This window comes from Triturus cristatus, chromosome 4_2, assembly GCF_964204655.1.
Source record: "Triturus cristatus chromosome 4_2, aTriCri1.1, whole genome shotgun sequence".
NCBI classification, from domain to species: domain Eukaryota; kingdom Metazoa; phylum Chordata; class Amphibia; order Caudata; family Salamandridae; genus Triturus; species Triturus cristatus.
The window spans coordinates 590,205,995-590,231,865 of NC_140586.1; the positions used below are offsets into that span (position 1 = coordinate 590,205,995).

Below are 25,871 nucleotides of genomic sequence, written 5' to 3' on the forward strand. Positions count from 1 at the left end.
TGAAGAAGGATGATGAATGTATGTGTGTATGTATGTGTATGTGTGTATATATGCACACATATAGGGAATGAATGCTAGCATTTATTGTCACTAGTGGTTTAAATGCACTCCATATATATTAGCAGGTCATCCAAAGACTGGAAAGTAGCCAGAGATCCCTACTGTTGTGTTGTATATGGTTGGTCTATCTATCTATATCTATCTATCTATCTATCTATCTATCTATCTATCTATCTATCTATCTATCTATCTATCTATCTATCTATCTATCTATCTATCTATCTATCTATCTATCTATCTATCTATCTATCTATCTATCTATCTATCTATCTATCTATCCAGTTTTATTCAAAGTGCAGCTAACAATGAACAGTGATTGCAATTAGAATGTTTAGTTCTAATTTTCATGAATACATTGTTGGTAATACAATGGACAAATAGGGAGCAGTGTTAGGAGTATGGCCTGATGCAGTCCTGCCCCCACTGCACTATTTTGTTAACAAAAGCATCCGTGGGTATAAAGGGCGTTCTGCCCCCTCACTCAGAGGCAAAAGAACTGTTGGTCCAATTATGGGTTGGGAACACTGCCAGATACCTGGGCCGACCGCTCCTGCCCCTTTTTAAACACTTTTACATTGTGCCCAGTGGTCCTGTGACCCAGGGTTGAGCAGATGAGGGCAAACCCTCCCGATCAGCTCCCTGGTGCGACCAAGAGACTATTTGGCCTGTTATGGAGTGGTGACATGGCCCAAAGCCCAAGGCAGGCCTCCTGCACCCCTTTTTAAAATGATTTTCCTCTAATGTCTAATGGATTTTCTGCCCACTAGACACTAGATAGTAGAGATGAATGCTTGTACTACTAAAAGCTGCTGTTGCATGGTCTACTCTTTTGTGAAGTGCAAATCTCTGTCAGTGATGCCAAACTGTCATACTTATGACACAAATCAGGTACTATCAGAGGTTTCGAAGGGCTTGGGAAAAACACCTCTCTCTTGAAAGGCATCTGCTCTGACTTGTTCTATAGGTCCTCAATCTTGCCTTCCTTCTTCAGTCCATACATTGCCCGAATGTGGCTTGAACGTGAAAACCCTTTTACCGTACGATTAGCTCATCGGTCTGACATCAAGCCCCCTGAGCTGGGTGTACTATTACATAAATATGCATAAGAGACTCTTACAGTCAAACACTCACAATGTAAATATCTTGCAGAGAACAACATTGTGGGAAGGGGTTCCTTGTTATCAAGCCATGCTTTACAGTTCAACTCCTGTCCTCAGGTGTTATTGCTGAAGCGCTGGCATGCTGTGATCCTGCCGAGCATCCACCAGGCTCTACTTCCACTCTCCCATAATGGTGGTACAACTGCTTCTTCTTTTGATTGGCATTATAGCTGTTAGAATTTCGCTGGGGGTTCTCTCTCCTCGCTAGAGAAGATGCCTGTCCACACTGAATTTGGCATCAGTCATCCCAGTGATGCTCCTAATAAGTACAGATTGTCTACTGTCTGATGATTGGTTCCACTACGCTGTATCCTTGTTCCAGCCATAACAATAAACATACTTTTAAAACAAATGAATCTTGAAATGATACTTTTGAACTGTATAGCAGCATATTTTATGTCACATATTCAATGACTGTATGTAAATAGGTTTCAGGAAAATATTACATTTATGATGCTCGTTTGCATATTAACCTGCTAAAAATGTTATACATACAAGTCCCACATATTTTTCATGAATTTGGATTGTAACATTATACTTACATGTAGCAATATTGTAGCAGTACAGCGTAGGACTTGGCCATATTCATGAAATGTACACTATTGCTAGCTGGAAAGCTGGCTACAGCAGGCAAACAATCACAACATTGTGACCTCATGTTTTTACACCGTGACCTGTTTCACTGCTTCATGTTTTTGTATTTTAAGCAGCAATGTCAGATTTTTTTAGACTAAACTGCAAGCTTTCTTGGCTAAAAAACAATATATTCATCGATCTTATGGAAAGAATTGTTAGAAGACCTTCTTTACAGTTTCCAGGCCAATGGGGATATCATTGTTATGAGCCCAGGATTTATAGAACTCTAGCAAAAATACTGAGAAACATTGAACCGGAAGAGTTTGATATTCTGATCACAGATTACATCACATTTGTGAAGAGAACGCAATATCTCCATGCAAAGCAGGTTAATCACGAGTTCAGTGAAATTTGTGCTAACACAATTCTGTACTGGATATTTGCACGAAAAGGTAACCCTCAGCTGGTTGAACTACTGATGAAGAAAACTAAAGAATATTGTCAAGACAGAAGCTGCAGTTTGGCCCTGATTTTGAGGTAATGTAATTCTTCATGTGTTTTAGACTTCGTCATATAAATTATGTAATGCGAGTCAAGAGCAACCCATTGAGCTCTGATAGGGGATATTGATTATGTTATTGGTTTCTAGTGTTAATATGGATGGTCAAAAAGTAGTCTGGTCTTTTTACAATCAACCCTTCCAGAATATTGAGGACGTAGTGTATTTTTTCCCACTAATAATGCAAAGCACAAATCATTCTTGAGTCCAAATTGCAGTACCGTTGAGGGACTGTGTGAGGACTCCATGTCCCTTTCCAACAGCAGGTAATTCTAACAAGCACTGGCAAAGCCAATCAGTCTAGCTCTGAAGCAGGTTGAAGGAAGCGATGTGATGATCGCATAGAAACGGTCAAGTGAGTGAAATAGAGGGAGAAACTGAGAGCAAGGAGGTACCATGAAGAAGGGAGGCGGGAAGCGGACAGGCTAGAGCGTGGAGGCCGGATATAGCGGGAAGGTGAGCGGCGAGACATTATAGTGGGGCTGAGAGAGATTAAATTGTGGAGGACACTGAATTGAAATCGGGTGGGGAGGGATATTGATGCGGAGAGAAACAATGGAATCATGAAGTGTGTTAGGAAGAACACTAGTGGGGTAGGAGATGGGAGTGGGGAGGTAGAAATCGAGTAGAAACATAAAAGGGAAGAATGATGACACAGCCCTTCTATGTTGAATGAGAAGCTAGTGCTTCAAGATATGAAAATCATGAGGAGCTGGCTCCTATGTTGTAGCCCTGCTCAGTTGACAACCCTGATTCAAAGCTTAGGGGAATCAAAACTCTATTAAATGTATGTTTGTGAATGATTTACATGGCACTTTCTTCAGTTTCACGAGACCATAACCCATGGATGTAGGTGATAGCAATGGACATTTTTAAAAGTGGGTATGCTATGTGAAATGTTTTTCATTTAAAGCAGCACAATTTGCACAGTATTCCATTACCTCGCGCACACCACAACCAATTAATAGAATACCCCAATTACTTACCAGTACTCTTCATTATTCCGAGTCCAAGTCTTCCTGGAAACAGTTCTCACAAGTGGGATTCCTTCTCTGTCCAGTAGAACCTGTTCCCGGGCATAACGAAAAATATCCTCCCAACATGGCTGCCATAACCCAGCAGCCAGTAGAAAAGGGAGGTACTGCCACATCACTTCCTGTTTATTAACAGATGTACTAAGAGAAAAAAGACCAGAGTACCTATAATCAATCCCACCTTCGGGAGGGAGGGTGGTAAACAGGACTGCATCTCGGAAGACTTGCACTCAGAGTAACAAAGATTACTAACCAGGGGATTACCTCTTCATCCATCATCCCAGATACCGTCTGCACATGTGAGAGGATACCCAAACATCACAGGATTGCTTATTGAAAAATATATATTACACAGTAAGTGAAATGCTAAATATCAGAAATTTGTAAAAATACAACACATGTATAGAGGCAGTCCTCCCTCCGGCCGAGACTCTCCCAGAGTTGTCCCCCCTAGAAGACCGATTACTTACAGACCACTTATACAAGCGAGCAACTTCACTAACATGTAAAAAAATCATCAATAACCGAGCGGACCCATTTGACCGACTCAGGGAGGTCTGGCAGTTAGAAGTGGGAGAAATGGATGACCCTGACTGGCGAGACGCTGTGGCGTCGCCTAAGGAGGTGGCAATCTTCTCCAAATTACGGCTGGTACAGTTAAAAATATTACATAGGTCCTACTATACCAGGGTAGTTCTACATAAGATGGGACGGTCCACTGACCCGAGTTGTCTACAGCAGTGTGTGGACATGGGCACCTTCTTCCACACATTGTGGGACTGTACAAAACTGAGACCGTACTGGGAGACAGTGCTGGGGATCATTGTAGAGGTAACAGGGAAACAAGTCCTGATGGAGCCCAGGTGCTGTCTTTTAAATGTATGGGGGCCTTCGGACCTTACACACGCCGAACGACACTGGGCAATGACAGGCATGATGATAGCCAAAAGGAACATTGCCCAAAAGTGGGGGGCCGGAAACATACCATCTGCGGAGCAATGGAGTAATGATATGGATGCTGCTATGGTGGCGGAGAAGGCCACATTTGTTTATAGGAAATGCCCCAAAAAATTGAGTAGAATATGGGGAAAATGGAATATGTACAGAGGAGAGATATGTACCCCCCCTGAGGAAGGCAATGACTCAGAGGATGATATGTGATAATAGTGAGAGTAGTTGTGAAGTCGAATATTGCTAAATGTAATGAAATAACTGTATTGAAGTGTTTTGCAGATGAAACTTGTACATGCAGATCTTTGTTGTTTGTAATAAAAAATGTAATTTAAAAAAAAATACAACACCTGTAAAAGTTTGCATAAATTAGATATCAGAAACTGCTGACAAAACACAAAGGAAGTTGAAAAACCCTCACCCAACTGGACATGATAATAGGAAAGGAAAGTATGGGGAGATTGCCACGTAGCAGCATAAAAGACTGCCCTCAAAGAAGCCCCCTTAAAGGACGCCCAGGAAACTGAAAACCCTCTTGTGGGTCTTCCTTCAATGGCAAATGGAAGAGGAACCTGGGCTAATTCTTACCAAAGAACAATGGTGGATTTAATCCATCTAGATAGGGTTGACTCAGAGGGATGAGACCCCTTAGTAGATAATCCAAAAGTAGTAAATAGTGAATCTACTCTGTGAAACTCAGCCGTTCTGGACAAATACATCCTAAATGCCCTATGTAAGTCCCGGGTATGAAGAACGTCTTCCTCAGTAAAGGAATAATCTCGAGAAAAAAAAACGGGAAAATGTCCTGTAAGCAGTGAAAATCAGACAGGATTTTAGGCAAAACAACAGGACTAGGACGAAGGATCACCTTGTCCAGAAAAAAATGAATTAAAGGGGAATCTGACAGTAAAGCCCCCAACTCACCCATTGATCTTCCTGAACATGTGACAACCGTAACACCACTTTTTGAGCTAACAGTTGGAGAGACACCGACTCCAGTGGTTTGAAAGGAGGAAGGGTCAATACTCGAAGAACCATGGGCAAGTCCCATGGATGAACTGGGGAATGCACTAAGGGACAGTGGAGAAGAAAAAACCCCACAAAAGTTGGGAAATCAGTGAAATTACTGCACCAGCACTGTCACCTCTAAAAGCCTGAATCACAGCCCACTGGGCTCTAATTGTGGAATCTGCTAAGTGCAACTTAAGTACATCCTGTAGGACATCTAAGATCCTGACAGGAGCACACACACTGATTGCGTTCCTTAAGATAGACACCGTCTTTCAAATTCTGCAAATGCCTATTATATGAATTTCTCATAGATGGCCATCTAGATTGTTGTATTAAGTCAGCCACCTCTGCTGAATATCCCTTTGCCACTAGGTGCCATCGTTCAGATGCCAGACTCCCAGGCTCATCTGACTGAGGGCGCCAAGAGACAACTGAGGTTGACTCAATGGTAATGACTGTAGCGGGAAAATCTATGAGGGTGCCATAGCCATCTGCATATAGCTGGGTCTGAACTGAGGTGGCAAAGTGAGCTAAAGAACAATGATGGATTCAACACAGATCTGTGACTGGGGGTGAGCGTCTGAAAAGTTTCAGCGCTCCGTCCATCATCTCCTTATGTTTGCTTTTTTCGCCCTAAGTTGGCAGGGTATGCCCAGACGTGGGTCCAGTGGATTCAAGCTAGCCTGGCTCGTGAGGGGTGTTACCCCGAAACCGGTCCCAGGATGCTTGTTTCCGGTTCAGGGAAGACCTGGCTTGGCAGTTCGGGCTGGACTGTTCCCACGAGGCACAGGGTCATGACTGATTTGCATATAACTGGGTCTGAACTGAGGTGGCAATGTGAGCTAAAGAACGATGATGGATTCAACCCAGAACTGTGACTGGGGGTGAGTGTCAGAAAAGTTTCAGCGCTCCGTTCATCATCTCCTTATGTTTGCTTTGATAGCCATCTGAGTCAACATTATGAACCATGGTATCTAGAACAGCACCTGCGTCCTATGCTCCTGGATTTTCTGTGAAACTCGAAGAATCAGAGGAATAGGCCAGAAACACTACAGTAGATACCAGGGTCACTTCACTGACAATGCATCTATTGCCCACATCTCGCTGGTGGGTATCATAGAACAAAAGTGAGGTAGCAGTGCATTTTCCCTGGCCACAAGCATGTCTAACCATGGATGACCGAACTCCAGACAAATTTGTTGAAACAGTACCTGAGACAGACAGAGGGATATTGAGGATGGAAACTTCCTGCTCAATTGGTCAGTTGGCCTATTCTCCCCCTCCGGAAGAAACACTGCTCTGAGAGATAGGAGATTGACCTCTGACCAAGTACATATTTCTCTGGAGTGGTGATAAAGGGATACAACTATCCGTCCCTGGCATTTGACGTAGGCCACTACCACCCGATTGTCTGATTGCATCCATACTGATGGACCCTTGATCTGAGGAAGAAAATAAATCAGAGCTGCCCAGACTGCAGCTAACTCACTACAATTGGACGATGACTGTGCCTCCCTGTATGACCACTTGCCCTACGTCTTGGAGGGTCCCAGGACTGCCCCCACACCGGTTTGCTGGCATCTGTAGAAATCACCACTAGAGTGAGCTGATTCAACTGATGTCCCCTCCCCAAGTACACTGGCATGAGCTACCATTAAATATCTGCCACCATCTGAAGCATGATGGGAATCAGAGCCTTTTAGTCATGGGAAAGAGGGTTCCAATGTGTCAACACATGGTGTACCAATGCATAAAGATGTAGGCAACTCCAAGGAAAGATGGTCAGAGGTGATGCCATTTCCCCATGACTTCGTAACCACAGTCTCACCAAAGCCTGAGGAAGGCTTAACAAGCCCCTCAGATGAAACATGAACCTGTTGATTCTGTCTGGGGAGAGAAGCACTTTGCTCTTGTCCATGCAAAAAAGGGCTCAGAATTGTAGCATCTGCGCAGGGAGGAGTGACAAATTCTCGAGATTGAGGAGAAATCCAAACTGTTGGAGAAGAGCACACACCTCCATCACATCATTCTCCTCCTTAGAAAAAGAAGGACAACTGAGTAATCATTCAACAAGTTAAGGATGCCCATGAATACCTCTAAAATGAATAATATCAACCAATGGTGCCAAGAGCTTCGTAAAGACCCTTGGGGCTGAGGTCAATCTAAATGGGAGCACCTGAAATTGGAAATGCTGGTGGCCCCCCACAAACCAAAGAAATCTTTAGTAAGCTGCAAAAATGGAAAGATGAAGCTATGCATCGCGTAGATTTAGGGAAGTCAGGTAATCTCCCTGCTTAACAGCAGGAAGATACTATGCAATTTAGTAATTTTGAAAGTGCGATGTTCGATGAACCCATTGAGCCCTTTGAGCCCATGGATTTTGGCACTTTCCCAGATTTACTAAAGCTAGTAAACCTGGGAATGTGTCAAAAAGCTATGCCTACAAGAAGCATAACGAGGCATAGCAAGAGGAAATATCTATATTTCTCTTTGTCATTTCCTCTTTCTGTGCATGCTGCATTGTGCTGTACACATAGAAAGAGAAATATGCCTCCATTCCTACACAAAAACAATCCTGCCTGTAAAGCACGCACCCTTGCAGTATGGTGCTAGGGTGCCTACATTGACCCTAGGCTGCACACAATGCACCAGAGCTAGGAGACAGCAGAAATGTGCCATATCTTAGTAGATATGGCACATTTCTTCTGTCTCCCTTTCACGTAACTCAGCGTAGTGACTTTGCTTACTGCCCTGCGTTGCTTGAAATGTAAGTAAATATGCCCCCCAGTTTCTGGAGGCACACATGGCACTCTAGACTATAAGCTCCTGTGTTCTGGCATTGGACGCTCTAGAAAGCACAAAGCTGCACAAAGGAGCTTTACCTCTAAGTGCTTCTTTTTGTTACACCAATTGCGGCTGCCGTTTCCCGAGGGCATAGGGGTATGGGGGAGCAGGGGAACGCGAAAGAAACTAAAATACAAATAAAACACTTATCTTGAGCCTGACATCCTCCTCCGCCGGTCGTCTCTCTTCCGTGGGTCCCGGCCAACTCACCTAACCAATCATGGCACTGCTATAACCAGCATGAGAGCAGTGCCAGGATTGGTTGAAGCGGCCTCACTCAGCGCTCTCAAGAGCACTGGAGGCCTGCGCTTTCACTAACCCAGCTGTCTAAGACAGCTAGGTTAGAGAACTTTAAAATGTGTATTTCTGGCAGGCCATAGCAAGACTGCTGGCCAATGAGACATGCGCATTTTAAATGCCACTCGGCAGCACTGGCCCACCCCAGCCTGTCACTCAGTTCAGGTCGGCCCGGTTGCTGAAAAATAAAATGGCAATAAATAAACTTTATTACCATTTTATTTTTCAGTTCTGGCCTTTGGGGCAACACTCCTCCACTCAAATGGAGAAGCCGCCCCTGCATTACACCAAAGGTAAGTAGCTTGTTCTTCTGATGGATACTGCTAACCGAAGATTCCTCACCCTGTGCATCAACACCATAGCAGTACCTCCCCAGGTGGTGGATCTGTGAACTGGCTTAAACTAAAAAATCCTGCAGGACCGAATGGGCAAAATGCCCCGCTCGACAGAGCTAACTGTTGAGGCAACAGTGGTTTGTGAATGTGTGTACAGCTGCCCACATAACTGCCTGATAAATGTCCAGGACAAGCGCTCCACATTCATGCCAATACAGTGGTAGAAGCTTTGGCCATGGTAGAATGAACTTACAAGCCTTCTGGGGGCTGCTTTATCACTGGTGAGTAGCAGATCTTTAATCCATAGACAGATGGGGCGTTTATGCACTGCGGTGCTCTTCTTTGCTCAGGAAAACTCTACAGAGAGCTGATCATCCAATCAAGCTGATCGTCTAATCTTTCTTTATTGGTATGATTGATATGGAAGCTTAGTGCCCTCTTACAGTCCAAAAGATGGAGTTTCTATTCCGCTTAAGAGGGACAAGGGGGAGCAATGAAGGCTGGAAGGGTGATAGCCTGCCCAACATGAAAGAGTGACCATTTTCGGTAGAAAGGAAGTTCGGATCCTCAACACCAACTTATCTAGGAAGAAAGAAGAATAGGTTGGCTGACAGAAACAACCTACAGCTTTCTCACAATGATTATGGCAATGAGAAAGACATATGTTGCAAGTGGGTTCCTCTCATTTAGACCATCAGGATTTTTTACTTTTGATCATCCAGTGTTTGGAGCTCTGCTGTGGGTGAGTCCCACTATCTGAGTCTCAGTCACTGTATTTTCATGGTAATTGGATTGAGATGGTTTACTACCAGTGTCTGCCTTTTAAAATAAGTCCACACAGCACAACTAGGGTAAAGGGCACTTGGCTGGTTACACTTAAACCTGTGTGCTCATGAATGTGCGCATGTGTGCGGGCTGCAAGTGAGACTACTGGCATGCACATCCTGGTGGTTGCACAGAGCTAACATTCACGTGGCACGTGTAAATTGCAAGGTTGACCCATCTAAAAAAACCTTTTGACAGGCTTTAAACCTCATTTTAAATGTTAATAAGTCTCTCCTAATTTGATCTTTTTGCCAATGAAGGCAGAATGCATGGTATTTAAAAATAGGACATGTAAAAGTTAATGTTGAACATGTTTTTTACAGTGAAATATCCCCCAAAACTAATTTCAATGTAACAAGGCTGGTTGTTACCATAGGGAAACACAGGGTTACACTGCTACATTTATTAAATGCTAAGTTTGGATTGGTAGTAGCTAGAGAAATTATTTAAGGACTCATTTTTATACTTATGCAAAACCCAGTTTAATGGTGAAATCAAACTTTGTCTACCTAATGAGGAAAAGGCATGTCTTACATGTTACCATTTTACTGCCTAAAGCTTGTACGCAACTATCACCTGGCAGTCGGATGGCTGCCCTGTGGTTGGATGTGGATTGCTCCTAGACAGAGGATAAAGGGCTTGGTTATGGAAAGTGCTGGCCTTCCTTTGACTAGATGGTCTGGGAGCTGTGTCCAGGGAATAGTTACACTTCTAAGAAGACTACTGTGTTACAGAAAGCCAAACCTGACACCAGGCCAGACCCCTTCCTTTGTCCCTCTAGCCAGCGTGGCCCCAAAACCAGTGGGAGGTGGAGCTGCCCCAGAACCGGCTTGGAGTAACCACTAGGGAGGGTTTGCCCATTATCATGTGGGCACAGAACTTCTGACCGGACAAAGAAGGGTTCTTCCATATTGGGTTGTCCCAGAATGCTGTGCAGGAGGAAAGATGTGACATCCATACTGTCATGGCCTAAACTGATGCCACTAGGATGACTTAGGCCTGGTCGTTCCTGATCTTCAAAACTCAGGCAGGAGAGGCAGTGACAGGGAGGCATACATGAGTCCTTAGCTCCACTCTAGATGGAAGGAGGCTCTGAGAGAAAGTTGCTTTGGAAACTCCAATGCACAAAGGCGTTGATAATACGCATTGTCTGCAGGGATGGAAAGATCGAGTCAGGCTTCTCCTCATTGCTGGAGGATACCTTGTGCCACCTCTGGGAGCAGCAGCAATTCATGGTGAGCTAAGCGCCTGTGTTTGTCCCCCTGGTGTTTACAGATCCTGCCAGTTGATTTACCATCAGAGACATTCCTTGAGGTCCAGCCACTTCCAGAGGCATAGAGCCCCCTGACACAGGGCCCAAGACCCTACCCCTCCCTGCTTGTTGCAGTACTCCATGGCGGTAGTGCTGTTTATGAGCATGTGCACCCACCTTCCTCTGATAGTAAGTAAGAAGGTCTTCAATGCCAAGCAAATTGATGTGGAGTTGAGTTTCCATCGGAGACCAGTGGCCTCTGATTGCCACCTCTCCCAGATGGCCTCCCCAACACCACTAGTGATGATTCCGTGATATTTTCATTTTGGCTAGGGTAAGGGGAGGGACCCGCAACTGATCCAATCGCAGTCCAGTAGCCACCTCTGCAGATCTTTTCAGTCTCCTCTGAAACCGGGACACAATTCATCAGATTCCACTGATGCACTCACTGAGATTTGAGGTCACACTGCAAAATTCACATGTCCCACCTGGTGTGTTTGAGTAAGTGAGGACACAAAACAAGAGCAGCCTTACACCAGTGCACACCTGGGCTATAAACATGAACACAAAACAATAGTTCACCTGTGTTTTTTAGCATATACTTTCATAAGTCAGCAAACTTGTATTCAGAGCATGCATTGAATGTAAAGGAGTAGAAATAAGACAACAATCAATGTACAAAACTAACCACAATGCCCTTAGTTGGTTTTTGAGTTTTTTATCACTCAAAGCTATGTGCAGTAACTTTATGTATATGTATATAATCAACCAATACACATACTTAGTCAAAAGCAAAACATATAAAACAAGTGCTCAGTGTCCCAGTGTGGAGAAGACATATAGAATTAAGCAGATCACACTAATAAAACAACCATCCTTTAGGAGTGCCTCTTCTAAAGCACACATATGATCAAACTGTGTACCAGCAATTCGTTTCAGCCTATAACAATTAGTGTCCAGTGATGTCGATGACATTTCAAGCTCACTTGGAATATGTAGTGCTTTTCAGGACAGTATGATAATTGAGAGGAATAATAATATAATTACTAAGGGAGCGATATACATGACCGTATTAACATGGATGAAGTAGAAAAAGAATTTGCCTAGGATTAGGAGGCCACCAGTTCCAACATAGTCTTAGGGAAACCTATCAGTAGGACAGATAAATAAATATATGGTGTGGTGGCAAAGGATAACCAGAGTGTACGAGCATGTGTATAGGAAAAGTCACCTGGCGCTCAAAAATAACACCACACAGTCAGGTATAATGAAATCTACTCACTCTGTTGGATGAACAACCTAAATATACGCAGTAGAGCATTAATATTGTGTTAGAAATGGGGGACTGTAGTTGGCAGACGTCTGCACCTTTGTCCAAGTAGGGACCCTTGCTTCTAGTCAGGATAAGGAAGTTACACACTTTAGATGACCTCTGCTTACCCCCTTAGTAGTTTGGCACAAGCAGACAGGCTTATCCCAGAGGCAATGTGTAAAGTATTTGCACCCAGACAAACAGTAACACAGTGAAAGCACTATAAATGAACACCACACCAGTTTAGAAAAATAAGGTGTCTTTATCTAAGCCAAACAAGACCAAAATGACAGAAATCCAACGTACAGTTTTCAAAAATGACTTTTAAAAGGATTACTGCAAAAATACAGCTCATAACATAAATATCCAACTGTGGCTATTACGACATCGTGACAGGCACAAACCCAAAGTATGGCACCAACCGTGAGGTGCACAGGCCGGCCATTGAGTCACAAGGACCGCCAAGCAACAGTACCTTGGAAAACAAAGTCAAAAGTCAGTGCACAGTGTCGTGGCGGTGAGGTGTCGATGGCCAAGGCTCCTTACAGCCAAAGGGGAGGCGATGGCTTCAAGTCCGCATGGAGGTGAGGGGTCAAGTCTGGGCTGGCAGGGGAGGTGACGCGGCATTGGCGGCGTGGCGGCGGTTCCAATCAGCAGTGCAGTGTTGATGAGTTTGGGAAGTCACCCACGTTGGTTATCGGCACTGCAATGTCAAAATGCAAGTGCTAGTGGCGACCGGCATCAGTGCGAGCGCCGATATCGAAAAGATTGATAACTTGCGGGCATCGGCGAGCATCGGAACTGCAGTGCAGCAGGGCGGTGCATCATGCACTTCACGAGTGGTGCCCAGCGTCACTGGCGGCATCGCTGATGGCGTCAGTGTTGTTTTTCTTGGGTTAAAGCACCAACCACATTTTTCCACGGGCCTAGGAACTAGAATTGGCAATCAGGAGTCCAGCAGAGGAGTCCAGGTGCTGTTTAGCAAGATTCAGATGAAGTCTTGTGTCCCTGAGACTTCAGAAGAGGAGGCAAGCTCTACTTCAAGCCTGTGGAGAATGTTATTTAAACAGGATACCACAGCAAGACAAAAGTCCAGTCCCTTCCACTGCCCACAGACAGAAGCTGCAACTGCAGGCTAACCCAGCAAAGTTCACAGAGCAAAGGGGTAGTACTCCTTCTGACAGCTCTTAATCTCTTCTTGTTGGCAGGGTCCTCTTGGTCCGAAAGTTCTAAAGTTCTGGGGTTTAAGGTCTAATATTTATACCCCATTTCGTCTTTGAAACTTTTGTCTCAAGAGTTTCTGAGCTCAGTAAAAAAACTGTTCTGTCCTCCCTGGTCCAGCTTCACTACAGGAGGTGGAGACAGCATTGTGCAGCGGAGACACAGCCTATTCAGGTGCTAGAGAAAACTCCTTCCACCACTTTAAGTGCACACCAGGTCTATTCAGCCTGGCTATGAGTCACCCAGGCAAGGCGGGACACCTCAACCCCCTTGTGACTGTCTAGAGTGAATGCACATCCCCAGCTCCTGTCATTCCAAAACCAGACAGGGCACACACAAACAGGCAGAAGCACACAGAATTGTTAAACAAGAAAATACCCACTTTCTAAAAGTGGCATTTTCAAACACACAATTTAAAAACCACCTTTACTAAAAGACGTGTTATTAAATTCTGAGTTCAGAGACCCTAAACTCCAAGGGGCATATCAACAAGGGGTGGTGATAATACTATTGCGGCTTTAGAGCCCATTTTCAAAAAGCGGCGATAATATTATCACATTATCAACAAGGACACGCTAGCGTGTGGTTCCCTGCAATAACGCCTCTTGTCAGCATGCCTCCCATCGCATCACTAATGAGATGCAAAGGAGGCGTGCCTGACAAGACTCCCTTGGGAAAATATCGCTAACCCAGCTTTGTCATATTGATAAGGAGGGTAAGCGATATTTAAAATCACGTTAAGTATGCCTTAACGCAGAAATTTAACATCTGTTAAATTCCTGACTAAGGCATACCTAACATGGGGGGTGGTTTGTGTGGCTAAGACCACAGGCCCTATTATCTAGGATATCGCCGTTTTCCACCATGGAAAACAGCGATATCCCCACTATCTCTGGAATTTTTATCGCTTCGGCGATGCGCGTTGTTAATAACGCGCTAACCGGGTGATAAATTCCAGAGATAGCCGACGATAAATATGCAAGCGCTAAGCGCGGTTTGCGATATTTATCGTCGGACCTTGATAATATGCCCCCAAATCTCTCGTTCCCAATTGAAAGTTACACATGTAAAATGTTACACCGCAGCTCCAATGATAGCCGATGAGACAGCTAGCCTTTCATCAGTGAAAAATGAAATACACAGTATTTCACTATTATGACATGTAATACACAGCAGTACATGTCTTACCTTTCCCCTATACTGCGCCCTGCCCATGGGGGTACCTTGGACCTACCTGAGGGGTGCCTTACATGTAAGAGAATGGAAGGTTAGGTCTGTAAAGTGGGTGCACTTGCCAGGTCAGCATGGCAGTTTTTAAACTGCGTGCACAGACACTTAAGTGGCAGGTCTGAGACACATTTGAAAGGCTACTGGTGTGGGTGGCACAATCCATGTTGCAGTCCACTAGTAGTATTTGATTTACAGGCCCTGGGCACACAAAGTGCACTTTACTAGGGACCTACTAGTGAATCAAATATGACAATCATATATAACCAATCATAACCATAATTTATAAAGGGAGCACTTGCACTTTTATACTGATCAGCAGTGGCAAAGTGGCCAAAGAATCTAAGCCAACAAAAACGAAATGCAGCACACAGTCAAAAAAGCAGGAGGGAGAGTCAAAAAGTCAGGGGAACCCATGCCAAGGATGCCAAGTCTAACATATGGTAAAAGAAAGGAATCAGTATGTAAACCTGTCAGGGGGCCGAGGACTTATACTATGGTCACCCCTGTCTCAGAACAAGAGAACTCAGCCCGTCAGAATCGGGAAACCGGACGTCCTCACAATTTGACATGGGCCCACTTAAATATGCCTTCTTCTTTGGAGAGGGGGCGTGGCCAGCAGGTGGCGCTAAGAGCAACCCAGACGTCAAAGCACCAAGCTAGAAAAAGGTTGGCATCTTTAATCATTACGAATAAAGAGCCTAGGTAATTCCGAAGGACGTGAGGACAGCTCTCGAGGAAGAGGGGCACCACGGGTACAGACCTGGTACATAAACCAGCCCAGCCTTCACTGTCATTCTAGGTGCAAAGGTGAGCAAGGGTCCCACATCTGGGCATACCCTGTCAACTTAGGGCAACTACGTTGGGAGGGATTCAAGCTAGCCTGGCTGATGAGGGGTGTAACCCCGAAACCGGTTCCAGGATGCTTGTTTGCAGTCCAGAGAAGACCTGGCTTGGCAGTTCGGGCTGGACTGTTCCCATGAGGCACAGTGTCAAGACTGATTTGCATATAGCTGGGCCTAAACTGGGATGGCAAAGTGAGCTAAAGAACGATGATTGATTCAACCCACATTTGTGACTGGGGGTGAGTGAAAAGTTTCAGTGCTCCGTCCATCATCTCTTTGTGTTTGCATCACTTTTTTGAACATATGAGGGGCACAGATGACGTACTGCAAATTGCAAATGCTCCTGGCCCACTGTGATTTACAGGTAGTGCCTGTGGACCTGTTGGCCGGACGTATGAAAATAAGCACCCTGCAGGTCCAATGTCACCATCCAGTCTCAGGGGTCTAGGGCAGGCAGAACCTGTGCTATGTAAGCCTCTTGAATGTATCCTTCTGCAGGAGGGCGTTAAGAGGACAAAGCTCTAAAATAGAGAATGGCCTCCCCCATTCTTCAGCACAATATAGTAGTGGGTGTAACACCCATTTCCTACTTTCAATGTGGGAACCCTCTTAATAGCCCTTTGCCCAAAGAGGTTAGACTTCTCTATGCAAGACGGACAGATGGTCCTCTGTCAGCCATTCTACTGGTGGTAGAAGGTGTGGCGGGCGGAAAGAAATGACAGAGCATAACCACAGAGTACAATTTGGAGAACTCACTTGCCTGAAGTTATGTCTTGCCACTCCTGGAGAAAATATTGGATCCAGCCCTGTTGTCATATGTTTCCTACAAATTAAGTTGGACTGCGTATCCAGACATCATAAACATCAGAATATGGGGACTGCGTCCACTCACATCTTCAGAGTATTTTGCCCAATTCTCTAGTTCACAGTGCACCATCTTGACCCTAAACTTAAAGGATACTGGATAGTATCTGCAACCTCAGTCCATGATCACTAATTCGCCACAGAAATCATGGAAACTGATCTACCCATCATTTTTACATAGAAATGCTAAAAGGAAGACACAAGAAATATACAAAGTAGTGTTTCAAACATTTATTGAAGCAATTGTATTCTTGTGTAAAAAACATGAGTTGCAATTTTTAGCAGGAGGAAACAAAGCATTGTTACTAGCATTACAAGAATGGTGAAAAAGATAAACAGTTCAACTATTATGAGAATGTAGTGATTATATGAATACTTGAGGATATATCATACATATACTCCTACCTAATATTACCTATACTAGCGAGAGCATAATGGGAGTGCCACCTGCCATATCTCTTTGGACAACCCAACTCCCCATACCTGTGTAAGATGTATCAGGAAGCCAGTCTGATGTGGAACAGGCCCGCTGTCCTTTGCAGGTTAGAGATTAGAGTCAGCAGGGCTGCATCTTAGTCAGTGGCAAGCTTCCCAGGATAATCCGTAGAAGTGCTCCTCTAAGGGACATGGCTCAGAGGTGGTTTATATATTAAAAGCCTTGTTTTGATCACACTATGTCAGAGGTGCAACACCAATGTGATTCTTTGTATCTCCGCTTCAGAGCTATCTCCAACCGGACAACCAAAGCAAGGGCAACATGCTTGTTGTTCCTCAGCCTTGGACAGAGTGTACAAATGTCATGATAAAATGCTTATCAAGAAATGAGCTGCAAGCAAAATACTTTCTAACTATGTTATCATGTAAATGCAAAGCATGTCAAAAAGTCACCGTCTAAAAAGAGGTAAAGTTTTAAACGTGTCGTTCAAAAAATGGAGATTTATGCACGGGCCCTTTTGAAACTTAGAACATTGTGCTGGCAAAGACTAAAGCAATTTTGCGACTACTGCTGCAGGTGGGATAAGGGACGAGGCTGCATGTTGTTCCTGCTGTCTTGGATGTTCTCTCTGAGAACCATGTCCTCTGAAACGAAAGGACTGAAAGGCCTGCTGGGCTCGTAGTGCAGCATAGCATTGGCAAAATGAAAAATCTCTACCATAGCCATGGAGAGGGCAACATTGCTGATGGTTCTGTCTTGTGGGAGGAGAAAGCCTAAGGAAACGTAAGAATCATTTTCATTAAAGATGCATGGACATCCCAGGAGAAGGCTGTAGACCTATTCCAGGCGTGGCGCCATAGGCCCACACTAGTACAAACTGCTCGACCTATATAGTCGGTCATGTCTAGTCAAGACTTTGCTGTATCACCACCATCTTGAATAGTCTGGGTAAGGGACATCTGAAGGTTGCCTGGAACAGTTGGTAAAAATCAGTAAAACACTGAAGTACACAAAAAGTGCTGGATGGAATGCTTGAATTAATCTCAACCACTGGCAATTACTTGGGGCCGCATCCCAGTCCATTGTTATTTTGCACACCATGCCACTTCAGTTTGGACCAGGCTATATGCAAATCAGTCCTGACTGTGTTCCATTGGAAGCAGTCTAGCCTGAACTGCCAGGCCGATCCTCCCTGAATCAGACCACAAGCAAACTAGAACCGATTTCACTCTGATTAGGGCTCAGCAGCCAGGTATAGCTTTGCTACAGTGACATAGTGGCAAGCGGCATGAGTATATCAGCATAGAAGGCAGCTGGCATTCACAGACCTCATGGCCTGGCACATATGTTTAAAATATGTTTTCCAAATATCTCTCTTCTTTTTGATCCACAATCAAGCAGAGTGGTAGGAAAAGCATTGAGATTGACTTTGTTGGTTGATGTTTGTACCACTAAGCTCTCTGATGTTGGGTGTTGAATTAGAAGGACAGGGTCGCCTGGTGAGGGACGATGACAATAAGCGACTTGCCTATTAACAGGCAGACTTCAACATGCTTTTGAACAAGTGCCTAAAAGGGTGTACGCAAGGGCCTCATTATATGGTAATAGGGGCTCTGAAGGCTCCTGACCAGGTTGAAGTATTTCAGTCAATACATTAGTCTTCACATTCATAGTGGGGAGATGTAAATGGAGAACTTCTGCTGCTCTGTGCATAGAAACAGCAGAAAAGGCACTTTCCTCTGTGGCAGGACCAGGAGGCACACAAGGCTAGTATATGGGGAAGTATCCAGCCCAGTGGCAACTTGAAAGTCTTCATAACAATTGTTATCATTATATTGGAGAACAACTTTGTCCCCATCATTGTTAGTATCATTATCTGAGTCAGTGCCAAAAACCTTTTGTTGAGTTTGGGCCCTATGATGTGATGAGGGCAAGGTACCAGAATCTGAAGGATTGCTTTGTGGCTGAATGCCGGTTGGAGCCGGGTGATCTCGGTCGAGCTTGTGGTGGATTGTGCTTGGCGTTGAATAGCACGAAGGGATGCACATCCTCCTCTGGTGTCAACGGCATCAGTATGGATGCAAAAAGTAGCCATCGGAACTGGTGCAGCATTCTTCCGATGCTGTTCAAGGGGCGCAGACGGTGCTGATTCTCTTTTTAACAAACTTTATTGTATTTTTCATTATTGACAAATCACATACAGACATCCTCCGCTGTTCAAAAAATCATCAAGGGTAACATCGCATTGTGACGACTTACACAGTGCCTTTAATACAAGGTACCTATTTGCATAGTAACGTTAATAGTGTTTATGACTAATCATCATTATACATGTGGTGTCTGTAATACACAAGCTACTATACTTAGTGTTAACTGAGTGACCTCCTGAGTCACTTTACTCTTGGAGTGCCTGGGAAAGGGCTCCCCTTCAGTCTCTGGTGACATTCCTTTGCTTAAAATTTAACTAAACTGTTTCTTTACTTGCAGGAATTGCCTCATTGTAGAGCGCCTGGGAAAGGGCTCTTCTGCTATTTAAAAAATTCTACTTTGCCCGTTAAACTTTTATTTCGCCGCATTTAAATTTTTTTAATGTGTTTTAAAGACTATCTGTGTTAAAAATATCCATTCATTCACTTTTGGCTTACTTGCCGGTTGGGCTCGGCGTCCCTCCTCGTTCCAGCACGGATTCTTCCGATTGTCTGGAGGGAGGTGCCACCAACCGGAAGTCAGGTTTTCTCACTTCCGCCTCGCACCACCCGAGAGGTTAGCATCTCAGCCTACCTCACTATATCTGGACATGCCTAAACTGAGGCACAGTGGATGCGTGCAGCGGGCGCACCGCTGGCGCGCCATAGGCGTGCCTAAGGCAAGCCCGTCTGCGCCCGTCAGCGCCTGTGCCGTGACCAGCGCCAGCCATGCTGCTGGCAGTCCCTGCGACGTCCCAATCTGCTGGTCTACCTCACAATTGTTATCCATCAGAGACAAATGGTGCAACTGCCCTGCCCCTTCCCTCTTCAACCTCGCTGATCCTCCGCCTGTCCTTCAATGTGATAACTGCTCTCTGGTACTTAATGTGGACTCCTACATCCCCCCTCCACTCAGCCCCTCCTTTTTGCTTCCCAATACCTTTACTAAACCCACAGTGCCTCTCCTATCCGCAAAAGCCTGCCTTCTTAACTGCAGATTGCTCCCCCGCCACTCTGATGACATATGGCTCTCCCTAACAATCCATGCCTGGGACATTATGTTTATGATCGAAACATGGATCAGGGACTCCTCTAACCCTGATCTCAAGCTAGCTCTTCCACCAGACTACCACCTCATGGGTATTAACAGACATAATAACAAACTGGGTGGTGGGATTGCTGTGATACTCAGACAAGGCTGGAAATTATCCTCCAGAACTATCACCAATATTAGTCCCCTGGAAGCAATGTAATTTTGCATATCCTCCACCTCCGATCTGGTGTTGGCTGGAATCCTCATCTATCGTCCCCCTAATTCCCCGCCACAACCGCTCGTAGACTTCTATGACATTGTGGCCGACCTATCACTAAAACACGCACACTTCACTGTCCTCGGCGATTTCATTCTTCACGTCGATGACGTAGGCTGCTCTAGAGCTAGCCAGCTCTTAGAAACTATGAATGGCCTTAATTTCATGCAAAGGGTCAAGGGCACCACTCATCGGGCTGGCCACACTCTAGACTTACTATTCTCGAACAATTCCAACCTCCTCACTACTTCCCCCTTGCCGCTCCCCTGGTCAGACCATTTTCTGATCCCTTTTAGGTTCAATTTTATTCTACCACCTAACCAGCCCCCCCCTACCCGGGAGTATGGCAGAAAATGATGCAAGGTCACCTGTACTTCCCTGGCCCCTGCCCTCGACAAATTCTTGCCACAGGCTAGTGGAGACCTGGATCATGTCGTTACCGGCTTTAACAACTGGTTCTCCTCTGCCCTTGACAAGGTTGCCCCTATACAACCACTTGTCTCCACCAGACTTAAGCCTTCCGCCCCTTGGTTCACCCCCCCACTACATGCCGCAAAGAGCCGCTGCAAAAAATTGGAGCATAGCTGGAGACTCACTTATAGTTTGGAGGCTAAAGCCATATATAGAGCTGCCATTAAAACCTTTCACAGACTAAATTGCGCAGAAAAGAAAGACTCTTACGCTAAAAAGATCAACTCGGCCAGCAACTCATCTAAAACCCTCTTTAAAATTGTAAAAGGTTTTGCTAAGCCGGAGGCCCTATCCAGTAAGACTCTCCCTACTCAGGAACTCTGCGACGGCCTCTAACTTTTTCCATGATAAAATTGTTGAGATCCACTCTTCCTTCGACCCCTGCTTGCACCACCCAGAACCCATCACTGAACTCTCCACTGTCCACTCTCTCCCCTCCTTTTCTCCAATCTCCCACGAAGCTGCTCTCCATAAATGGCTCTCCTGTAAATCTGGTTCACCAATTGACCCCTGCCCGGCTTCACTTTTTAGCTTAGTTGCCCCCTCATTATCTCTCCGCTGATCTCCATCTGGAACACTTCACTACAGACTGGTATCTTCCCCTCTGCCTAGAAACGGGCCATGCTTATACCCATTTTAAAAAAACCTGATGCCGATCCCTCGGTTTTCAAAAACTATTGCCCCATTTCCCTTCTACCTAAACCGCCGAAGGTGCTCGAAAACATTGTCCAGGAACAACTCGCCACCTACCTTGAAGCTAACCACCTCCTTCATAACTCTCAGTCCGGCTTCAGACCCGAATTTAGCACCGAGACCGCCTTGTTGGAGGTATCGGAAAATATCCACGAATCCGTAGACCCTGGCGAGGCAGCCATGCTAGTGCTCCTCGGCCTGTCTGCGGCATTCGATACGGTATCCCATGATAACTTGATGGAGCGACTACTCAGCCTCGGGATCCAGGGTCCCCCCCTTTCCTGGCTTAGATCATTCCTAACTGACCGCTCTCATTCAGTTTCCCTGCAGCCCTTTGTCTCCTCTGCAAAACCACTGAACTGTTGTGTCCCACAGGGCTCCGCACTTAGCCCCCTACATTTTAATGTTTATTTATCCCCGCTAGCTCAAATTGTAGTGTTCTCTTTCAGGGACCACTCCGAAGCTACCGTCTCTAATTTCCGTCGCTGCCTGCGTAACATCTCATCCTGGATGGTCCTCAATACCCTCAAGTTAAACTTGGATAAAACGGAGGTGCTATTCCTTAATCAGAATTATCCCCTCCTCCCGAACCAGTGACGTCGGCCAGGAACTTAGGGGTCAGATTCAACAGCGAACTTTCTTGCAAAACTCAAATTGATCAAGTAACTGCAGCCTGTTTTGGAAAACTCCGCATGATCAGAAAAATCTTCCCGTTCCTCCCTCAGGACTCACGCAGAACTGTTATTCATGCACTTATTACGTCTCATTTAGACTACGCTAATAGCTTGTACGCAGGGGCTCCTGCCTTCCTGATCAGACGCTTACAGACAGTCCAGAATGCGGCAGCCAGGCTGATATTCAACATCCCTTACCAACAATCGATCTCCCCCTTCCTGAAGAAGCTTCACTGGCTTCCAGTGACCAAACGCATCCAATTTAAATCAATGACCTTAGTCTTCAGAGCACTACGGAATTCGGGTCCGGCTTATCTGAGAGCTCGACTCAGGCAGGCCCAATCTGATCGTGCTCTCAGATCCAACCACTTGCGACTCCTCATCCACCCCTCCACTTTCGTCGCACCAGAATGGGCAGCAGAGCCTTTGCGGTTGTTGCTGCCAAAATCTGGAATAGCCTACCCTTGGCTCTACGACTGACTAACTCAGAATCCACCTTCTGCCGAGACCTCAAGACGTGGCTCTTCTCCAGTGATTAATCCCACTGTGTCTACTTCCTCTTATGCCGTCCAAGCGCCAGGACACCCCCGTTGGAGGTAGCTGCGCGCTCTATAAGCTCCAAGAATAAATACAAAAATAAATAAATATACTGTTGATGAAAATCAATCCCTCCCTCCCACCCCTCTGTATTTAGACATTGTCACTGAGTGTGTACTTTTTTTGGATCATGCACAGAAGGTATTATATCCGTGCGATATATACTGTTTATTTCAGGGGTTTACCAATGTGTGGGTGGTATAGTTAGGGTGTGTTTTAGCCCTCCTCCTATTTGTGGGGGCTCCATTCCCGGTATATCAGAATATGTAGAGGCAATATCATATCTGATGGGGTTTAGGTCAATTATGTGACGTAGATCTCCAGAGCAACGGGTCAGTCATTGGTGGCATCTTGTGTTTAAAAGACTCTTGTAATGCATCCCTTTCCATGGCTATAGGGTTTTTCTGTAGGCCCCTATACTCAGGGCTTTAAGTGGGATGAAAAAACTGGGGGGGGGGGGGGTCTCTCAAAGGGGCGTGGTCAATGTAATTAAGGGCGTGGCTTAAAAACACGTAAGCTAAAAATCTGTGTTTAGCACAGTGTGTCGCCCGACATTTATTTTGCTGTTCCTGTCATTGCGTCCAGATATATGATACAAGTCACATATTACCTACAAGTCAGGACTATTGGCTTTGTCAATGGTTGCTAGTGCATAAGATAAATAAACAGCAACTATGGCTTGTAAATAATATTGAAAAAACGTCCACTTAAAGCCCTGGTGACACCACGACAATGTTGCTGCTCCTGAGTTTCAAAAAGAGAAGGGAAATCCAGAGAGAAAATGACTCTCTTTAAAGGATTTCCCTTCCTCTACAACGCTCACCACGCGCACATCGATGTGCCTGCTGTCACTGCAGTCCGGGGACAAAAAAAGCAGACCGCCTGTGCCAGAGCACAAAACAGAGCCCAATAGAGACCCGTTTCGAGGCCCTATTAAAACAAGCATTGGCATAGCCAATAGGTCTCCCTTTTGGGACCTTATAAATGTTTAGCCATGCAACACTTGATGTTGTTGCACCAAGGATATTGTGCCTGGATAACTAAACACTTATAAGGTACCAAAGGCGAGACCTATTTGCTATGCCAATGATTGTTGATAAATAATTGCCACACTATTTTATTGGGGCAAAACTGTGACAGTCTTAAATTGTTTGTACCATATGCATGGGCCAGCATTCAAAGACAGTGCATGTGACTGAAGCATTCAGCGAACAGACTCAAGATATGTCATCAGAAGCTGGTCACTCTTTGCATTTATATTTCATGCGCACTTTATTGCACAAGCACCTTTGCACATGGCGCACGGAGCACCTTTTTCATGTTAGGTTTTTCTCAAGTGAAATCAACTACTTTGAGACAATATAAGATTGTATGAAATCCAATGCTTGTGGTTGGGTATGTGTATTACCGCCTCGGTTGGGCAGATGGGAAGATTGTTTGTTTACTGACTCCCTTGAATAAGATACATTTTACAGATAGATCCATGTTTTGGTGAAAACGGGGTTACCCCATGCTGCATTTTTATTTTTTTATTTTTAGCAGATTTATATAGCGCTAACTAGGTAACAGAAGGATACATTCATTTTTGGTAGGCACAGGGAGATTAAGTGATTTGCCCAGAATCACAGGTTGTTTAGCCGATGCCGAGACTACTTTTTATTGTGGATATGTGAGTGGATTATTGCAAAATTGCAAAAAAAGTCAGTGAGTCGGTAGACGGATGTACAAGTGCAAGGATGAATGATACAGTGCATGCATGCTAAAATACTGAGCGCCTAAAGTCCAAGTGACTGGAAAGGCATTTCGCTTATGAGCCAGGCCCATTGGCATGGCCAGGGCTTGTTTATTACATTAATTATTTATTTATAAAACTAAGCACTTTCTCACACTCCCCTGGAAACACCTTCTGGGTGTCACAAGTGCACACATCAGCTGCTCGTGAAACTGTTGTTTTGGGTCCGCCCTCCAACCCTAGCGACCATTCACCCGTTCAGCGTTACACCCAGGTGCCCTCTGAGGCCAAAAATCGGGCTGGGCACGGTGCGGGCTGATAAGGAGCAGGGTGTGTCTGTCGGCCCAAGATGACGCTCTGTTTGTAGTGTAAACGGAGAAGCTCTTGAAGGAGCGGAGTGGAGTAGAAATGTTTAAGCCAACCATCTGGGGAAGTGAGTGGAGGAGGGTAGGGCAAGGCGTGCGGGGTGGAGCAGGGGGACAGCTGAGAAGTATTGTGTGCAGGCTTTAATTGATGTTGTAATCTACATTGTATTGTATGTGGTAGCAGAATTTGTATAGCGCTTTAAACCCCTGACAAAGCTAAAGCGCTTTACTTAGCGCTCTTTTGGAGCTGTGCTGTTGAAAAGAAGTTTTAAATAGTATAGTTTTATATAGTGGTTGGTGTTAGCTGAGGGTCGCGAGGTCTGAAGACATGAAAGAAACAAGCATGCGCGCCTCGCGCTAAAAGTTAAAAAAAAACATGGACATGAGAGTGTTAATTTGATGTGTTGGTGGTTTCGGTAGGAGTAGCAGTGTTAAAACCCCAGCTGCATGTTTAATGATTAGTGATGTCAGGCCAAATTGTGTAAGGTACAGCAAAATATGATCACAAAAATCACAAACACAAATCCACAAACACGAAAAAAACCTTTAAGTAAAAAAATTAAGAGAACAAATTGTAATTTACAGTCAAAAAAATTAGACCTAGAAAAAAGGGTGAAGAGCAGGAACCAGAGAGCTGTTAAGGGAATAAAAAATGCACCATCACTGTAGTGGAGGCGGAGCTCCAGGTACATACATTGCTATGTTAGCATAAGCGTCTTAGATTTAAAACACTATCTTTCCACTTTTGCTGCTTTTGCATACGACACTGCAGGTAGCTGGTATTATAAGAAAACTGCTTGATTGCTTTTTCTTCACATGAGAACGGTCTGTTGTTCACATCCCTAGACGTGCACCGTGACCTTGGTCTGAACACTGTGTGCAGAAGCAGTCAGGGCCAAATAACAATGTATGCTTTTGAATTCATGTTGATCGGCCCACGCTTTAGCCATAACACGCACACAGCTGCAAATATCGGAAACTCGAGTGCATTTAATATTGCATTTTGCATGCATGATTAACACACTTTGGAGAAG

At 45.0% G+C, this 25,871-nt stretch overlaps 1 protein-coding gene across 1 annotated transcript in view; it reads left to right on the top strand.

Annotated features, from left to right (window-relative positions):
* Positions 1 to 1,932: 1,932 nt before the first annotated feature.
* Positions 1,933 to 25,871, top strand: part of ASB17 (ankyrin repeat and SOCS box containing 17) — a 194,293-nt gene continuing 170,354 nt past the window's right edge. The window contains exon 1 of the mRNA XM_085600137.1: positions 1,933 to 2,333. Coding sequence (XP_085456263.1) covers positions 1,933 to 2,333 — 401 coding nt within the window. The remainder of the gene's footprint in view (positions 2,334 to 25,871) is intronic.